General features: G+C 37.4%; 3 protein-coding genes across 20 annotated transcripts; 2 read left to right on the top strand and 1 right to left on the bottom strand.

The window, feature by feature from the left end:
* The first annotated feature begins 5,236 nt into the window (after positions 1–5,236).
* Positions 5,237–7,916, top strand: LOC107415663 (probable thiol methyltransferase 2). 6 transcript variants are annotated; one of them, XR_007238720.2, is made up of 9 exons: positions 5,238–5,528; positions 5,843–5,973; positions 6,218–6,304; positions 6,594–6,694; positions 6,771–6,870; positions 7,097–7,143; positions 7,267–7,345; positions 7,425–7,506; positions 7,649–7,916. XR_007238720.2 is itself a non-coding variant. In XM_048466717.2 (8 exons), the coding sequence occupies exons 1-8, from the start codon at positions 5,309–5,311 to the stop codon at positions 7,434–7,436; spliced, it is 765 nt and encodes a 254-aa protein (XP_048322674.2). In that variant the 5' UTR covers positions 5,237–5,308; the 3' UTR covers positions 7,437–7,582. The 6 variants fall into 6 exon arrangements, 4 of the variants coding, with proteins under 4 accessions (XP_048322674.2, XP_015879513.3, XP_015879512.3 ...); XM_048466717.2 differs by lacking the exon at positions 7,649–7,916 and having other exon boundaries at positions 5,237–5,528; positions 7,097–7,131; positions 7,425–7,582; XR_003055742.3 differs by having other exon boundaries at positions 7,267–7,506; positions 7,649–7,800.
* A 1,029-nt stretch (positions 7,917–8,945) lies between these two features.
* On the top strand, positions 8,946–14,885 carry LOC107415684 (type I inositol polyphosphate 5-phosphatase 12). 2 transcript variants are annotated; one of them, XM_025073086.3, is made up of 11 exons: positions 8,948–10,278; positions 10,376–10,628; positions 11,269–12,085; positions 12,227–12,351; positions 12,448–12,532; positions 12,668–12,833; positions 12,936–12,976; positions 13,102–13,369; positions 13,514–13,637; positions 13,719–14,076; positions 14,206–14,885. In XM_025073086.3, exons 1-11 carry the CDS (start codon positions 9,405–9,407, stop codon positions 14,566–14,568), a joined length of 3,474 nt encoding a protein of 1,157 aa, XP_024928854.3. In that variant the 5' UTR covers positions 8,948–9,404; the 3' UTR covers positions 14,569–14,885. The 2 variants fall into 2 exon arrangements, with proteins under 2 accessions (XP_015879538.3, XP_024928854.3); XM_016024052.4 differs by having other exon boundaries at positions 8,946–10,278; positions 12,668–12,976.
* Positions 14,886–14,991: 106 nt separating this feature from the next.
* Positions 14,992–18,556, bottom strand: LOC107415683 (ankyrin repeat-containing protein At5g02620). Of its 12 annotated transcripts, none has more exons than XM_025073092.3 (5): positions 18,161–18,556; positions 17,989–18,063; positions 17,152–17,660; positions 16,586–16,995; positions 14,992–16,273 (listed from the first exon to the last, which is right to left on the bottom strand). In XM_025073092.3, exons 3-5 carry the CDS (start codon positions 17,642–17,644, stop codon positions 15,419–15,421), a joined length of 1,758 nt encoding a protein of 585 aa, XP_024928860.3. In that variant the 5' UTR covers positions 17,645–17,660; positions 17,989–18,063; positions 18,161–18,556; the 3' UTR covers positions 14,992–15,418. The 12 variants fall into 12 exon arrangements, with proteins under 12 accessions (XP_024928860.3, XP_024928858.3, XP_048323866.2 ...); XM_025073090.3 differs by having other exon boundaries at positions 18,188–18,556; XM_048467909.2 differs by having other exon boundaries at positions 18,234–18,556.
* Positions 18,557–18,991: the final 435 nt, after the last annotated feature.

The raw sequence follows: 18,991 nt of genomic DNA, 5'->3' as shown, positions 1-18,991 counted from the left end.
ATTAATCCAAGAAAATTTTATATATGAAACTCGGTGAAAAAAAAAAAAAAAAGGATTTAGCATGGCCATTGAAGATTTGGAAGTAGAAGAGGAGGACCCATTTCTTAGATTCATCAAATATGCCGGATCTATAATATCCCCTGAAGAAAAAGAAGAAGAAGACCAAGATATAGATCCCAAAATTGGAAATGGAAAAGAGACCAAACAACCCAGTTGAAATTGGATTGCTTCTCGGATCCTCAAGACTTTTACTACTTATTCCAATGATGCTACCACAGCAATTCTTCTCTTTGATATCACTCAGGAGGTACAGAGCTTTTTTTTTTTTTTTAACACTTAATTTCATATTTTTTCAATGTATTCTCTGGTGTTTGGTTGATGAGAAAATTGAGGGAAAAGAAAAAAAAAAATCCAAAATTTGAACCTTTGTTTTGGGTTTTTGGTTATGGAGATGGGTAAAGGTAAAGATTTTAGATTGGCCAAGTTTTATTTCTATTAACGGGGAATTGGGGATGTGTGGAATGTTGTATGCATGGAGTGAGCAACATAGACATGGGACTACTAAGAAAAGGCCTGAATGTATCAACCAGTTGAGGAAGAAATATAGAAGAGCAAAGCTTCCAAACACTATTATGATTGGCTCCATTTATGAAAAAAATTTCTTGTCTTTGAGTAGCGTTTCGGAAGCTATTATTGTCAATGCTTATTTGCTCCCAGGTACTCTTTGCAAATTCGAAAATCCTCATGTTGTTTTACTTCAATGGAGGCTCCGTGTGGCTAAATAATAAAGCGAAGTGGAATAAATATATTATGCAAAAAACTTTCATTTAAAATGGAAAAAGATATATGAAGGTATACATTTAGATTTTTCTTCTTCATTGCTCCAATTGATTTCCTTTTTCCCTTTAGGTTTTTTCGTATGTACTTCTTTTTCTTCTTCCATGAGTGATCTGGAAAGTGAGTTCTGTAAACTAGATAGTTGACTCATAATCATGCTATTGATAAATTTGGTTCCTACTTTAGGAAACTTATTTCAAACTGAAAAAGGAAATTTCCTATGGTTGAATGTGGATATCCTACTGAAGAAAAAGAGTAAAACTTACAACAAAGAATTAAACTTATGAGCTGGGTGGTGATGCATTTTTCTTTACTTTTGTCATGTTTACAGATGCATATTCTTTATTATATTAGACTTTTAATTGTAAATATAATGGTGGCTTATAATGTTCATTTAACGAAAATAACGATGTGTTATTGATGTAAAAATAACTAATTGACCTTATAGAAAATGTGCCATGTTTATTTATTAGAATTCTATTATGCACAAACATATTACGAGCTCAATTGCAGATTCTGAAAAAATTTTCACTTGTCGGAAAAATTTTCCTCCAATTGGAAATCCCATATGGAACCAATTGAAGCTTCTAGATAATTTTCCGCCAAGCGGAAAATTTTTCCTCCAAGCGGAAATCATTTTCCTCCTGTTGGAAAATTTTTCCTCCAAGCGAAAATTGTTGAATAATATTTACTCCTATAAGAAAGTAATTTTCTCCACTTGGAAAATCAATTTTTAATAGATTATTTAAATTAATAGTGGGGTAAAAAAATTGAGAGTGGAGACAAGTATTATATAAGATGAAGATGGATTTAACAAAAAATGTATTGACGTTTAAAATCAATGACCATTTTAAAGAAAAGAAAAAATGATACATATATTTTTTTCTTTTCAAAATCATTTGGATATTTCATAAAATGAGATGTGAACTAAAGATTTAAAATCAACTCCAAAAAGCCTCTTTTCATTTGGGATGAAATTCTAAAAAAAAAAAAATTCTAATAAATCTTCCACCGTCGAGTAGAAAATATAATATCCAAGATATGAAATAATTATCAAAACATATTAAACCATAACACTAAATTAAAACTTCCTAATTCGAAGCATAAGACAATGGATTCGTACATCTCTACCTATAATGTCCAGCACCACCGTATCGACTACATCTACGTCCAATAACATCTTCACCCTCGGATGGTATGCGTTGCATCCTCGGCCTAGCGGCTGGCCTACGTGTTCATCTCGGTGGAAGAACAATACGAATTGTCACGTCATCCAGAGCATGCCACTATTTTTCATCTAACACATGGTAAATGGACTCAGCATAAGCTGCACGATATGCATCCGCGGTGTAATAATAAGAACATATGCTATAAGGAGCAATTTTGCGTTCTCTGCAAGCGGTAATACAATGATCACAAGGATATTAATCAAGATCAAAGACTTTGCATGAGCATGTTTTTGATTGGAGATTAACTGTACCCCTCAAACTCCCACCTTCCACAAGAAATTCATGCATATTAACGGCTTTCACACGTAGTCCGATAGACTCCAAATTTTGGAGTTTGAGTTGCTCTTCTATATGGTTAATCACAGACTTCGTCAATTTTGCACCTGCAGTACGTCTCTCATAAAACCACCTTTGCAGTAAATCCTATATATGCTCAATTAATGCTACTATTGGCATCTCTCTCGCATCTAGCAAAATACCATTCAAGCTTTCTACAATATTGGTGATCATGATAGTGTACGTTCTACATGGAGAAAGAGAACGTGCCCACCTTGTAGGGTCATATGATCGAATGTACTGGGCAATCCTACTGTTTTTTGCCTCAATTTGTCCCATATAAAACTCAAAATCTTCAACCAAATATGCATTAGCTGCGAGCATGAAACATTGTATTATTGTTTCATCTTTCGCATGTCCATTCGTTTTAATATTTATGTTTATATGGTAGGGGCATAGCGCATGGTATGCATTGGAAAAACTTTGTGTAATGCTTTTTCAATAGCAGAGTGTTTATCACTCACAAACACCAAATCCGGGAAATCTCCAATGACATCCTTGAGGTTTTGGAAAAACCATGTATATGCTTGCTCGTTCTCTCAATCTCCAATGCCAAAAGCCAAAGGATATACTTGCTTATTGCCATCCATGTCCAATGCAATATACATGTACCCTTTGTATTTCCCTTTCAATGTAGTTGTATCAACAGTTAACACGGGTCTTATGTGAGATATAAATCCCTTAATGCTTGCTCCAATCACCTTGTTATTATTGTCTGTTTTGATATATATAAGAGTCTCAAGGTTTTTCGACACTAGCTCATAACAGTAGGCAGGTAACTTAGCAAAATTCTCTTTTGGAGATCCCCTAACACTGTTAAGTGCATACTCTTTACCTCTCCATGCTTTGTTGTAGCTTATATTAATTCCATATTTCTGCAAAAAATCATGTTGAATTTCTTTGGGTTTATAAACACGTGCAATCCTTTCATATTTAAATTTGATACATTGCCCGATAATCTGGTTACTAGCCTGCTTATGTTCTCGATGTACGATATCTAACGAGCAACTGTGTACATTATCAAAAATTTTCACAACAAATATTTCTCCATTTTTAAATGTGGTTGCACATAGTCGCCATTTACAATTATTTTCCAAGCATACAATCTCATATCGTTGTGTAGTTGGCCGTGTCACCTTAAACTCTTTATTTTCATGCATGCAATAGATACTCAGTTTATTCTGTAAGTCACATTTGTTGCGAAATAATTGTCCAACTACAATGCTCTCATGGCCAGTGAACTTTGACGAAAATATGGCCATAGAACCACTTCTGTTGCTCGATGATATGTGGTCACTTATAGCACGATGAACCCTAATATCATCAACTCCTTCATTGTTCATTTCAGGATGCATATCATTATCATTGTCCAGCAACTCATAATCAAAATCTACATCATTATGATCAACATCATCCCCTGCTGCATTGTAATTCTCATAATGATCAATATTATGCAATTGCTCATACTCCTCATCATTAGAAAACCATTCAACATAGTCACCTCCAACATCAACTCCTTCGTGGATGTAAATGATGTCTAGGCTCCACGAACATCAACTTGATCTCTAAACTGAGTTTCGTGAACCATAATTTCCTGAGATGTAGCCTGAATAGGTTCAGTACTAGAAACTTGTGGTAGACGAACGCCAATTGGAGGACAAGCAAAAGAATGAAGATTACTCCTATTATCCGAAGCAAATGCTGTTTGATGAACATTTCATACATGTTCAACTTTCGCATCATTATCATCCCTCCATTCCTCACTTCTTGAAGAAAGCATTTCACATCCCTATCACAGCGTATTTCTGTAGGATCTAACTTTTCTGCACATCGTCCATATATCCATTTTAGCTTTAGCAAATATTCATCTCGATCTATCTCAATATAATTGAAAATCTCATCCTCTAACTCTGATTTTGTGCATCTCTTGCCAACGGAAACCATTATATTTTTACCGTTTCGATATTCCCAATTACCACCATTATTTCGTACCAATGTTCTATTGTATAAAACCGCAATTACAATACCATTATCTTCCATTTTACTACAAAATTAAATGAATAACGTTAAACTAAATCAACAAATATATAAAAATTTGAATAATACTAAACAAACATATTAACTGTATTAAAAAAGTCGATTTTGTTCTTTTGTTGCCAAATATAGCGTTTTCCTACTGGCGGAAAATTGATGGAAAACTTACGGAAACTGACAAACTAGAGGAAAATGGCGGAAGTTTATCTTTTTCACCAAATTTTTTTTCCCTTTTTACTGTTTTTCGTGATTTTTCAATTTTATATAATTTTTTTTTATTTTCAAACCATATGTCATCTAAGTATCTTTAAACTCATATATAACAGCTCATAAACTAATTTCTTACATACCCATATTAAATAAAAATCTTAAAAAATACAAAACTAACAAAAAATACAAGAAAAAAAAGAAAAAAATACATACCCATATTTCAGTTTCATCTAATAAGAAATTTTTTTTTTTATCTCAGTTTAGTTTTAGAAATGAGAAAATACAAGAAAGGGAAAGTGAGAGCAAATGAGATGCAAGGAGTAAGCGGTGCATGGGAGATAAGTCAACATGAACGGATGTTTAGAGGAAAAAGGAAAGGGTAAAAAAAAACCATATTGCTTAATTTTTAATTTGATCAAGAATATTTTTTTGCCTCAAATTGACTAATTTCTTTTTTTAAAAATTTTTTTTTTACTATTCTTCAAAAAACAGTTTATGGGGTGGCCATTTTTCCAAAAAACCCTTCTCGCTACATGTAAGCCCAATAACTATGTGGTAAAAGTTGAAATGAATAAATAGTAGGGGAGCAAAGCCGTTTTCTGGTAAAAGAAAGAAAAAACAAAAAACCGAAAAAACAAAAAAGGGAAAAAAATGCGTTAATTATGATGAGGTATCTGTTACCCAATAATGTGTTCGGCGTTGGGATTAGCAGAGCCGCTCTCTCCAGAACCAGAACCATAAGGGTTCCAATCGTCAAATTGAGGATGATGAAGAATAGAGAAGATGAAGAAGAAGGGCATGGAATTCAGAACAAAGTTGGAGCCAACCCACGTGGCGTGGATAGGTTGCAACAAGTTCTGCACAGCGCCTCTGATGCTGACGGTACCCAAATGTTTATTTGGTTTTTCAAGATGTCTGCTTTAATGGGTTTTGCGATCTTTGCGAGAAATTTTTATGTTTTTTTAATGTTTATATATACTGTTTATAATCCAGCAGAGAACAAACGGATATTTTCTTTTTATTATCTAATTGGGAAATCTCCTATTGAAATTAGGCTTTAGCTATAGATTTGAGTTACAAGATACTTCCGTTTTTTTGCTATTTGTGTTTCTGGTTGCTTACGCGTTTTCTCATTTGAACTAGTACAATTTTCATGCTGAAATTTTATGTATAGTACATATCAATGATTGAATCAGATGGTTGGGACAAGTGCTGGAAGCAAGGATTGATCCCTTGGGATTTAGGACGGCCAACCCCTCTTCTTAAACGTCTACATGAAACAGGTTCCCTACCCAGAGGGACTGCTCTGCTCCCTGGCTGTGGAACTGTATGTACGTTTGTCTTCTATGTCAATAGGTTTTACATATCCTTATGCAAGTTTTTAGGCAGCTATGTGGTCACATATGTATTTATTCATCTTCTCTCTCATGTCCCTTTCTTCATTTAGCTAGGACTAGACGTTAGCATTTGTATAATAAAAGTTTTAGTGTTTGACAGAATCATATTTCCTAGCACCATAGCTTTCTAGCTTCTTCCATTGTTCTCAACAGCAAACTTTTTGCGCATGGCAGGGTTATGATGTTGTAGCTATTGCTTGCCCTGAGCGTTACGTCGTTGGAATTGACATATCAGACAGTGCCATTGAGAAAGCGGTGGAGGTGAGAGCTACAGTGTATTTGAGCTTAGAATCTCTTAGGATTTAGGACAGAAGGAAAAAAACAAGAATGAATTCTATATCTTCTAATGCTTGAAACGCACGGCCATTTGTTTAGCACATGTATCACAATGAAGTACATTCAAGGCAATGCATCTAGTCTGATTCTTTATAAACTTGCATATATGTGTGTGTGTGTGTGTGTATATATATATATATATGGTCTACTCAAGGAGAAAAATTCCTTTCCAAATTTTACTCATTTCAGTCTGCTGTTTAAAATGACAAGGCAGTTATCATCCTCACAACCGAATTCAAGTTATTTTACCTTTTTAAAGGCGGACTTTTTCACATGGCATCCAACTCACTTGTTTGATCTCATCTTTGATTATACGTAAGTTGGTTTTGAAATTTGGTATATTCATGTCCAAGAGAAGAATCCCTTGACTGATCGCGTCCTAATGGAACAGGTTCTTTTGTGCTATTGAACCAGACTTGAGGTCCACATGGGCAGAGAAGATTCGGGATATCTTAAAACCAGATGGGGAGCTCATAACACTTATGTTTCCTGTAGCCATCTTCTTTCTATATTTTCATATCTTCTTCTTCTTCGACAAATAAATACGATTCCAACTCACTGGTTTCATGTTTTTTATGGGCACTGCAACATCCTCTCAAATATGACCTTCTCCCTTTATAATTCATGTTTTTAATCAAGTGAAGACTTTCAAATTTTTAATCTTGTGTCTCAATAGTTTCTTACTCCTAATAAAACTAAAAATTTATTTGATGGCAGATTAGTGACCATGTCGGTGGACCCCCTTATAACGTGTCAGTTTCAGAGTAACTTTCTTCTCCATTCTTTGGGATATGATCTAACCGTATTATATTACTGGTGAAGTGTGCTTATTTTCATGGAGATTAATCTGTACTCACAACAGTATACACAATCATCAAACTTTGCAGTTATGAAGAGGTGTTGCATCCCATTGGCTTTAAGGCAACGTTGATCATGGATAATGAACTAGCTGTGGGACCTCGCAAGGTATGGTCTGCAAGGAAATATTTTTCCTAGTCGAATCTGCACCCCGTTTGTCGAACTGAATAATACATTTTTCGAGCAGTATAGGAAGTGAAAAGGATGGGTTATATTTAGAAATGCTGTGGCTCTCTATCAAATTAACTGCACAGTATCAATTTGGAGAAGTAATTCTGTTTGTATTTATACCAAGAAAGTTTGAAGTTTATGGCTTATGTTATTTGAAATTGTTACTTTTGTTGATCTTAAAATTTTCACTTCGTTAAGTTGCTAAAAGCGTTGTTCGATGTATTCTATTAATTTCTACAGGGAAGAGAGAAGATTGGGAGGTGGAAGAGATGTCTAAGGAAATCCTCTCTATGACAATTGAAATTTTGTTTGTCTCATTATTGAAGATTAGCATGATGTTGAACCGGAATCATATGGGGGGCTTTAATACTGACATTCGGGGAATTGATTCTTGTTTTTTGTTTATTTATTTTTTCTTTTGTAAATGTGCAATTAATTGTTGTTCAATTGTAAACATGATTCAATTGTTTATGATACTGACCTTTGCGCCCCCAGAATTTAAATTATCCGAGTGCTGGTTTGTCATTAATACTAAATCGATTTTAGGAGACTAATATTAATTGTACCCCAAGTTCCTGGCTTCCTGCCTGTAAATTGAAGTGGAAAAACAGCGGAATTACAAATCTTACCATTTTCTTGACCAATTTTTTTTTATCTCGTCAAGGACATAGTGGTGGTGTTCAAATGACAAATTAATGTCGCTATTTTTGTTATGATATCATGAGATGAATTATTTACAGACACGAGCAATAAGACAAGATCATTATCATGTCATTTTATTTATTCAAACCTTGATTAATTAATTTGAACCAGCCATAATTAGTGTTAGTGTTGCCTGAACATGGAATATTAGGAAGTGATTTACCATCCGTATATATGTATATATATATATATATATAACTACTAATTTAAGAACACTAATTTGTATCCTTGAAATGATATGCGTGTATTTCAAAATATACGTTACTTAAATCTCCTTAAATTAGTATCCTCATAAGAATCGGACTAATATATATATATATATATATAATCTTCTTATGAGACATGTAGACTTTACTATAACGTAGGCATCAGCAATTTCCTGAATAGAAAGTTTGCAACACCCACAATCTCTTAACGTCCAAAGTTTGCTGTATATCAGTCTCGGTGTTGGGAGATTGCTAATGCCCACGTTTATATATTGGTAAACAAATGCATGGAAGTATTTGGTATTTGTAGGTCGCGAGCGTCAACATTTATATACAAGAAAAGAAATGCACGGAAATATATTGTAGGTTGGAAATTGCAGTATTATGTGGACAAAGTTATTCAAATGACACAACATGCAGAAATTATAGAACAGACGGAGGTGAGTGCTTGGTTGTTAATAAGGAAGTTGAAAAAGCTCTCTTCAATTTCTTAGCGTCTAAGTTATTTTGAGATTTTTGTTGGAGGACTAATTAATGTGTTTTGAGAATGACAACATGCATGCAAGTATAATATATAAATAATGAGAAAGACATGAGTGTGTGAGCGAGTTGCATTGGGATTTTTAGGAGAATTGATGATACCAATTACAAAGAAATGAAAGCAGCAAGCAAATATAGATAGACATTATATAAATGGATGAATGAATGAATGAATAATAAGTCAAAGAGTGAGAGAGAGAGAGAGAGAGAGATGTAAGTACGTGTATGGGTTAGAGAAGCCCCCGCCCTTTTCTTTGCTACATTTTCTCTCCTTTCTCTCGGATCACTCTCCCATGGACCCTCCTTTCTCTCTTTCTGATGATCTCTGATCTTTGATCTCTTCTCTCTTCTCTTCTATTCTATTCTCTTCTGGTTTTGTTGTTCCCTGCAAAACTAAAACCAAAACAGAAACGGAAATAAAATAATATAAAAATAATAATAATAATAATAAAAATAGAGGCAATCAGCTTTAGCTATAGATTTAGTTTTGTTGATCTCATCGCTGGGGCTCAGGTAATTAATAGCAAATATTAATATTATTAATAATAATGGATGACCGAATAGAAGACGACGACAGAGAAGCTCTGGCGGGGTTAAGCTCCTCCGCCCATCCACCACGCAAATCCCTCTCTTACACCCACCAACTACGTGGGTCGTCCGCCCACAAGCGCCACAACCAGGTCCGCAAGCACAGCCTGGACGACGCCCAGATTAATCCCAGGAACAACAACAATGGTAATAACAGCAACATTAACAATAGCAACAACAACAACGCCGATCGGTACTGCTCGTCTTCCGACGATGATGAATTCTTTCCCTACTCCTGCAACTCTGCCCCTGCTTCCGGCGATCACGAGGAGGACTACCTGTCTCAGAGGATCGACCAGGGCCTTAGCATGGACGTGGTGGGTTCTGCGGACCAATGTCAACCTCTTCCGGAGTTCATCGGCAGCGGCGGCGGCACCGGCATCTTCAAGGTGCCAACCCGCGCGGCAGTGCATCCAGGACGGCCACCGTGCTTGGAGCTGAGACCCCATCCGTTAAGGGAGACGCAGGTGGGGAAATTCCTGAGGAACATCGCATGCACGGAGACGCAGTTGTGGGCAGGTCAGGAGTCGGGGGTGCGAGTGTGGAACTTGCAGGAAGGGTATGAGCCAGGAAGTGGGCTGGGAGGGAGAGTGATGAGAGGAGATGAAGACGCTGCTCCATTCCATGAATCCGCAAACACCCCTCCCGTCATGTCCTTGATGATTGATGATGGCAATCGCCTCGTTTGGACTGGCCATAAGGATGGCAAGATTCGCTCTTGGCGGATGGATAAGCCTCTTTCTCTTTCTCTTTCTGACCATTCTCCTTTCAAGGAAGGTCTTTCATGGCAGGCCCATCGCACTCCTGTTCTTGCCATCACTATGACCTCTCATGGTATGCTGCTGCTCCTCTTTATATTTATTTTTTTATTACCAATTTCTAAAATTTCTTCTATTTGCTTAGTTTCATCGATTCATCCCATCCCATTCAGGTGATCTATGGTCTGGTTCTGAAGGTGGCATTATTAAGATCTGGCCTTGGGAATCCATTGAAAAATCTCTCTCTCTCAAATCCGAGGAAAGATATATGGCTGCTTTACTGGTGGAGAGATCTTACATTGACCTTAGGAACAAAGTCACTGTTAACGGTGTTTGTAGCATTTCTTCTCAAGATGTTAAGTGCTTATTATCCGATCATGGTAGAGCTAAAGTTTGGTGTGCTAGTGCTCTGTCCTTCTCATTGTGGTATGTATGTTTCCATTAATATATAATTAAGTATCATTAATTCTTTTTTATAGATACCGTGTAATTATATTTTGTGATACACACACACACACACACACACTTATGTACCTCTCTGCCGGATAGTGATATATAACATTTTATTCATCCGGTATTAATTATTAGCCAAATTAAGAACCTCTAGTTTGCCAATTTTTACTGTTCCAGTATTATTGCAGGTTCCAGGGAAATAGTATCCTCTTTTTTTTTTTTTAGGCTGAAGGAGAAGTTTTTTATAAACCAAAAAACCCAAAGAAAACATCAAGGCACAGGGAGTTGGCTATTCACCACACTCCTCCTGGGTTACGAAGTTAGAAAAACTACTAGGGAGGGAGTTTTGAGACAAAAGACTAGTAATGTTATGCTTTATACACCAACTACAGACAAAATCAGCTAGAATGTTTTCCTCCCTAGGAATCCAAACAAAATGGACTTCCTGAAACTCTGTCATTAAACACAAAATGTCAAAAATAATTCCTGCAGCCGCCCAATGGTAAAGGGAAATAGTGTCCTCATAAATATTTGTTAGCGTCTCACTAATCATTAATTACCTAGTAGGAAACTATAATGTTCATCTTAAATATTCAAAGATGGTGATGCGCAGGGATTCTCGTACGAGGGAGCTTGTTAAAGTGTTTAATATAGAAGGACAGATAGAGAATCGAGTGGACATGTCATCGGTCCAGCAAGATCAGGTTGCAGTGGAAGATGAGATGAAGGTCAAATTTGTTTCCACATCAAAGAAGGAGAAATCCCAGGGCTTTCTACAGAGATCAAGGAACGCTATTATGGGAGCTGCAGACGCTGTTCGTAGAGTTGCAACTAGAGGAGCAGGGGCATTTGTAGAAGATAATACCAAGAGGACTGAAGCTCTGGTGCTTGCAGCAGATGGCATGATATGGAGTGGATGTACTAATGGCTTACTAATTCAGTGGGATGGGAATGGGAACCGAGTTCAAGATTTCAATCCCCATCCTTGTGCCGTTCAATGCTTTTGTACATTTGGAACACGAATTTATATTGGCTACGTGAGTGGGATTGTTCAGGTAATGGATCTGGATGGAACGCTGATTGCAGGATGGGTTGCTCATAGTAGTCCTGTGATAAAGTTGGCAGTAGGAACTAACTATGTTTTTAGCCTGGCTACTCACGGTGGTATACGTGGATGGAACATAACATCTCCAGGACCCATTGATAACATATTACGAGCAGAATTGGCTGGAAGAGAGAAGACATATACCAGAAGAAACAATGTCAGAATTTTGATTGGAACGTGGAATGTTGGTCAAGGAAGAGCCTCCCATGATGCACTTATGTCTTGGTTGGGTTCTGCTGTGCCAGATGTTGGCATTGTTGTTATAGGGTTGCAAGAAGTAGAAATGGGCGCAGGCTTTCTTGCCATGTCTGCGGCTAAAGAAACTGTAAGGATATCAATATATCCCCTCTTCACTTCCTTTCTTGATGTTGTATTTGGTTCAAGACAATAAAAACAAAAAACAAAACAAAAGGGCTTACACATTTATTTTTATTTCATATTTATCAATTCCTAATTCCCATTGTAGGTAGGACTTGAAGGGAGTTCTGTTGGACACTGGTGGCTGGACAATATAGGGAAGGCCTTAGAAGAAGGAAAAACTTTTGAACGTATGGGTTCAAGGCAGCTAGCAGGCTTGCTCATATCTCTTTGGTGAGTATATGTACATACATATATATAAATAGATACGATATTAAATTTTCTCTTCATTCTTATATAATATGCTTTAATATCTCCACTACCGTATAGGGTAAGAAAGAATCTTAGGACACATGTTGGAGATATTGATGCTGGAGCAGTTCCATGCGGCTTTGGTCGTGCTATTGGTAATAAGGTTTGTACAGATCTTCCTTCTTTGTAAATTGCTCATTTTTGGCCTCCCTTATGTTTGCATAGTAAAAAGTGAGAAAACCAGTCCATTTTTGGGAGTCTTTCAGCGAAATTTTATCCATGTTTGCTTCTTAACCAGGGAGGTGTAGGTTTGAGAATTAGAGTGTTTGATCGTATAATGTGCTTTGTGAACTGTCATTTGGCTGCACATTTGGAAGCTGTGAATCGCAGAAATGCTGATTTCGATCACATTTATCGAAGCATGGTGTTCAACAGATCTTCAACACTACTTAACAATGCGGCTGGTATGGTGCGATTCCTGTTTTTGTGTTGCTCTCTTGTCTTGTCCACGTATTTATTATGGCTGCTTTATTCTTCTGGCTTGCCATTGGTCCTCTCTGTTGCAGCTGGTGTCTCAACTTCTGTTCAGATGACTCGTGGCGCAAATGTATGAACCTGGTCCGGTTTGATTTAGTGGTTTTCTTGCTATCAGAAAAATCCAATATCAATTTTAAAATTTCATTATCTTCCAGTGGCTAATACTTATAAGGCCTGACCCTTTTGGTGATTCAGGCTATGGGAGGCAACTCTGAAGATCCAAGGCCTGAATTAACTGACGCAGACATGGTAGTGTTCTTTGGTGATTTCAATTACCGCCTTTTTGGCATATCATATGATGAAGCAAGGGACTTTGTTTCGCAAAGATGCTTTGATTGGCTGAGAGAAAAGGACCAGCTCAGGGCAGAGATGAAAGCTGGCAGAGTTTTTCAAGGAATGCGTGAGGCCCTCATCAAATTCCCTCCCACTTACAAGTTTGAAAGGCACCAACCTGGTTTGGGAGGTAATACAACTTAGCAATAATGCTGAGTTAGGAAGTTTTAAAATTTCTGGTCAGGAATCCATTAGTACAAGTGTGTATAAGAGATGGAAATGAGGTTTTGGAGCATGTTAAAGTTTTGTCACTTTTGCTATGGTGTCTTTCCAGGATATGATTCTGGCGAGAAAAAACGAATTCCAGCATGGTGTGACAGAATAATATATCGAGACAACCGGTCGGGACCAGTGGCAGAGTGCAGCTTGGAATGCCCTGTAGTCTCATCAATATTACAGTATGTTATTTGAGAGGGGAATCGGGGTTGGGGTTGCATGTTATTTGTTGTATAATGTTGTGAGACTCTTTTTTAAAACAGGTACGAGGCACGCATGGATGTGACTGACAGTGATCATAAACCTGTGAGGTGCAAATTCAGTGTTCAAATTTGCTATGTTGATAGATCAGTGAGGAGAAAGGAATTTGGGGAAATTTTCACAGGCAATGAGACAATACAGTCTCTGCTGAAAGATTCATATTATGTTCCAGAAACCATTGTCAACACGGACAACATAATGCTTCAAAATCAGGACACATTCAGTCTCCGCATCACAAATAAATGTTCCAAGGATATTGCTATATTTAAAATCATCTGTCAAGGTCAGTCCACTATCAAGGATGGCGAAGACCGTGAATATCATCCAAGAGGTTGCTTTGGCTTTCCTCGATGGCTTGAGGTAAATACCCTAGTTTTCATATCTTAAACAGAGTTGTTAAAGCTTACACTAAACTAAGTAACACTTAAGCATATACAAGCTTGAAAGTTTAGTTAAGAGTGTAATATGTATGCACATATGTGCAAGCAGGTGACACCAGCAGCGGGCATGATAAAACCAGAACATTATGCAGAGGTTTCAGTGCATCATGAAGAATCTCATACCCTGGAAGAGTTTGTTGATGGCATCCCACAGAACTGGTGGTGTGAGGACACCAGAGACAAGGAAGTGATATTGATGGTGAATGTCCAAGGTTGTTCCTCCACCCAATCTTACAGTCACAGAATCCATGTGCGTCATTCCTTCTCAGGCAAGACTCTCCGTGTTGACTCTGCCACCAACAACTCAAGGAAAAACAATCACCACCCCACCGAAGTTCGTCATTCCAGCTATTCCTCTGACACCGAGAAACCCGTGAAGCAAGAAACTAGGAGCACTGATAGTTTAAGGTAGATGGGAGTGTCATCTGGCTCCAAGCTGCATTTTCCTCCAACAACTTTTGATGTATGTATATATGCCAAGGAATCCTGGTTGCCATTTCAGTAGCTTCACTCATAACTTTTGCACTTTCAACCATCTTTGCTGTGGTATTCTACATGGCCATAGAATGAAAATGTAACAAACCAGCTTTTTATGAGCACGTTGGCTTTTCTAAACCAAAAAAGAAAAACGGTTCTAGGGATCACCTAACCCCAAAGAGAAAACGAGTCTGCAGTTTCTCTAAACGTGTAAGCGTATAGCAATAATTATACTATATTTATTTTTTTGAATACTGAATTTTATCTTCCCGAAAGCTAGTATTTTTAACTGGACTTCTCAATCCCTTTATTCCATCACATTATACACCAAATAAAAATAATTCTTAAAGAACAGCTATTTGATAACATTATAAACATCATATTTCATCATTACTATATTTGCGCATGAAATGGATCATGCACAACGCATACATAAATAGTTGACTACACAGGCAATTATTGCCAGCAACCTCTGCTCCTCAGATCTGAGTGAGTTTTGCAACCTTTTTTCTCTAGTATCAAATTCGAATAATGAGAGCTGTACCCACAGAATATCGAACAGGAGATGTTAATCAACGGACTATTCCAGAAGTATCCATAAAAGAATACAAAACACGCAAGAGACTTGAATAACAGCTTCTGCATGCTAAACCAGCATCCCTAACCCTCATAATTTTAGGTTAAGTGACACACAGCTTCAATCTTGGCAATCAGAGACTGATCAGGGAAACAAAAGGGCTTCCTTTCTGTCCCTCTGTTTTTCTTTCCTATCCTCAAAGTGACCTTTAAAGTGCATACATCCTCTTATATTCACCATTCAAAATCTCTGGATCTGATGCCACAGACATGGAGAAAGAACGACTCTCAGCTCTCCTAATATTTCTCAACTTACACTCCTCCATCCTATGTAGTACAACACAATAGCACATCGAACCAATTGTAGTCAGCATTATAGCACCACCAATAACAGTAGCATATACCGCAAGCCACCTGGAATCTGATCCCACAACCACGTATGTGAGAGAAATAAATGCAACTGAAATGAAGAGGCAAGCCAACCACATAAGCTTATTGATCACAAAAACAAGTTGTTTCTTTGCCTTCTGTTCAATGACAACCACAGATGTCTGGACTACAACAACTGCCAGGGAAATGAAGAGCGCTAGACTGTCGAACACAAAGAAGATGATAAAAGCAGCATTGTTTGCTATACGGGCCTGTCCAAGTGAAGTTCCCTTTGTTTTCTCCTCTACAAACTGTCCAGGCACGGTGAAGATGGCTGCAAAAGCAACAGTGGCAATGAGAACCGCAACAACGGTCGAAGAATTTATAGCATTGTTGAGTCCACTGATATGAAGCTTCTTTAGCCTCTTAGCAATTTTCTGCACTCTGAAGCCAGTTTGACGGGTCTGCTGGAGTTGTGACTGGACATCATGTTTTATGTCACTCACAGTCTGCTTGAGTTGCTTTGCGGGATTTGGGCCTTTTCCTTGTTCTGTAGCCTTGGTTGCCCCTGCCTCTTTTAAAATGGAGACAAGTTCAGGAGTTCCAAATTTTTCTGCAATGTCAAGAGGCGTCTCTCCACTTTTGTTGGTTGCATTGATATTAATACCCTCGATTGATAATAAGCAACGTACGTTCTACAACAATCATGAAGCTAAATTTCAGTGGCTTGAAAAGAAGAAGAATATTAACAAAATAAATTCAGAAGGTTAATGAGAATCATATATGTTTGTTTTGACCACAACTGACTTTGAATTTTAGCAATGAAAAAATGCGCATCATATAAAGCTCACAAAATCACAGATACTAAACATATTTATAAACATAATTTTTAAAATTAATGGAAGCATGAAGGGGTTGACCTAATGGATTACATATTTCAAGAGATTGTTATAGTGACAAAAAGAAAAATAAATAAAAGGTTGAAGGATAAGGAACCGAGAGAGCACCTCAATATGGCCCTTCCTTGTGGCAATATGCAATGCTGTGTTTCCCTTGGTATCTTCCAGACTCAAAACAGCAGGGTCAGGTTTTAACAGTTCGAGAACAATCTCCTCGTTTTGTCCTTTGACAGCCATGTGCAATGCAGTTTGGCCCTTTTTGTCAGTCCTGAAACCAGCACTTGGATCCTTACTTAGTAGGGACCTCACCACTTCCAAGCGCCCCATCCTTGCTGCGGAATGAAGTACAGTCTTACCATTGTTTCGGGCTATCTTGGCAAGGTTTGAATCTGTTTCCAGAAGAAGATTCACTACGTCAACGTGCCCTTGAATAGCAGCTGTATGTAATGCAGTTGAATTGGATAAATCTGTGGTCATTGCCAAGTTAGGGAACACATGCAAAAGTTCCTTCAACACGTCTGCAAAGAATTAAACAAAGAAAACAAAAATGGGTTAGGAAAAAGGGAAAAATGACATGACCAGCCAGTCTACAATAAATTGCAGGATGCAGAGGGAACAATATAAGTTATGTAGAATATTTATCCAAATAAATTCAACCTAAACTTAGAATTTACCAAGATGACCCTGTCTTGCAGCAATATGAAATGGATCATAGCCGTTTCTAGCAGCTATGGATGCAGTTTGAAGGTCCATATGTTTCAACATCTCCCCAACAACAGAAGCATGGCCGTTCTCGGCTGCAACATAAAGGGGGGTCTCCCCCTCCTGATTGGTCTTTGACAACAAATCCATGGAATCCTTGTCGCCAAAATTCTGAATAATCTCTTTGACTCTGACTAAATTCCCTCCCCGAGCAGCCAAATGAAGTTGGGAGTCACCTCTTTTACCGGGAGATTCCTTGCTCTTCTTCCTCTCCCCACCAATGAAGCTGAGCTGCTTCTCCATCACTATGCGGATACTCTTTTGCCTTTCCATAAGCCCACGAAAACTCTTCTGCTTCTCCATTGCCCTCCCAAAACTTGACTGTTTCTCCATTACTCGGCAACTTGAAATTGAAGTTGGTTGCTTTTCCACCGTTGTTGCCCGACAACTGCTCTGTCTCTCCATGATCGTATGCACAAACCTTGATTCAAATTTTTTAATTACCCTCGAATCGATTTTTCCTATTCTTTGCGATTCTGATTTTTATACTCTAAAAATTCACATACCCTTTTTTTTTTTTTTTTCTCTCCTCTATCTTTTACCATGCTCAGCTATATAAAACCTTGGAGAAATCTCAATACATCTGACAAATCCACTTACTACCTGATAAAAGATTCGAACTTTCTCACTCAAAAGCCCCTTCTTATCCAGAACTGAAATTTACCCATTTAAAAGATCGAAATCGCTAGGCTGATGATCAAAAAATTAATAAAAAAAAATAAAAAAATAAACAGAGAGGCAGAAGAAACCTGAAAGCGGCAAACCAGCAGTTGCAGAAACTAAAATCACCACGTTTTCAGTACCTTGATTTTCTTCACCTACACCTGTATGTATAGGTTGGTTACCAGTGGACCAAATCCCAAGTAGAAAAAACTTATCCCAGAAACGAATTTGTGCAAATAACTAAAAATCTAAAATTACAATAAACTGGATCAGGAGCTGAAAAACCTCAATTTCCTCTGCCACCCAGAAAAATCTGAGACAAGGAGAATACCAGCAACAGAAAAAGATGACAAAATTTAGGCCTTAAGGGGTTGAAACTTCAGAGCACGTTCAACATGCCTGCAACGCTACAAGTGAAGACGGCAAAAAGCAAACAGTGACGCCTACTGGCATCACCACCACATATAATAATTTACAAGATGCTCCATCATTTCTCTCTCACAGTTTTTGGCTTTTTAAAATTTCGAATAATTCGAGTAAAAATTATCTCATACATACACATGTATCTATATATATAGGCACCTTAATTCTAATCTCCATTTTAATAATGGAAATACATATGTAGAGAGAGAGAGAGAGAGAGAGTATTTCGTTTATAATTTAAAAGGTGTTAGGGCGTTAAATGCCAATGGCACTTAAAACAAATATAGCTTTGTCTATTTACCAAAAAAGAAAAAAAATATATATATACAGGTTTGTCTGATGAATTGACAGAAGCGACAATACTTACTTAGGAGAGTCACTGAAGAGTAAAAATAGGAAAAATGTTATTATGGAGGAGGGGAGGAAGGACCATAATAATTATGATTTACAAGGAGAAGGATTCTATTTTCTTTTCTCTCTCTGAATAATTAAAAACAGCATTCGGCCGCCAACGTTGTCCACATCATAAAAACATTAAACAAAAATAAAACGAAAAAAGAAATGGAAGGTGGTGGTGGTGGTGGGTTCCACACCCCGCGCAAAGGGCCAAAATGATCCTCAACGAAAAAGCCAACGACCCCTTGTGGCCCGGCCTGAGTGGTTTTA

The sequence above is a fragment of the Ziziphus jujuba genome, chromosome 1 (genome assembly GCF_031755915.1).
Source record: "Ziziphus jujuba cultivar Dongzao chromosome 1, ASM3175591v1".
Lineage (NCBI taxonomy): Eukaryota > Viridiplantae > Streptophyta > Magnoliopsida > Rosales > Rhamnaceae > Ziziphus > Ziziphus jujuba.
This window is presented reverse-complemented; position numbering and strand designations above follow the sequence as displayed.

Excerpts from the sequence above, each read along its gene's own strand:
- LOC107415683 (XM_025073092.3), bottom strand. The coding sequence starts at position 17,644 with ATGGAGAGACAGAGCAGTTGTCGGGCAACAACGGTGGAAAAGCAACCA. Across the intron at positions 16,996-17,151 it reads TGCAAGACAGGGTCATCTTG|ACGTGTTGAAGGAACTTTTG; the intron begins GTAAATTCTAAG and ends AATTCTTTGCAG. Across the intron at positions 16,274-16,585 it reads CAAGGAAGGGCCATATTGAG|AACGTACGTTGCTTATTATC; the intron begins GTGCTCTCTCGG and ends TGATTGTTGTAG.
- LOC107415684 (XM_016024052.4), top strand. The coding sequence starts at position 9,405 with ATGGATGACCGAATAGAAGACGACGACAGAGAAGCTCTGGCGGGGTTA. Across the intron at positions 12,533-12,667 it reads GTCGTGCTATTGGTAATAAG|GGAGGTGTAGGTTTGAGAAT; the intron begins GTTTGTACAGAT and ends CTTCTTAACCAG. Across the intron at positions 14,077-14,205 it reads GCTTTCCTCGATGGCTTGAG|GTGACACCAGCAGCGGGCAT; the intron begins GTAAATACCCTA and ends ATGTGCAAGCAG.
- LOC107415663 (XM_016024026.4), top strand. The coding sequence starts at position 5,309 with ATGATGAGGTATCTGTTACCCAATAATGTGTTCGGCGTTGGGATTAGC. Across the intron at positions 6,305-6,593 it reads CCATTGAGAAAGCGGTGGAG|TTATCATCCTCACAACCGAA; the intron begins GTGAGAGCTACA and ends ATGACAAGGCAG. Across the intron at positions 7,144-7,266 it reads TATAACGTGTCAGTTTCAGA|TTATGAAGAGGTGTTGCATC; the intron begins GTAACTTTCTTC and ends CAAACTTTGCAG.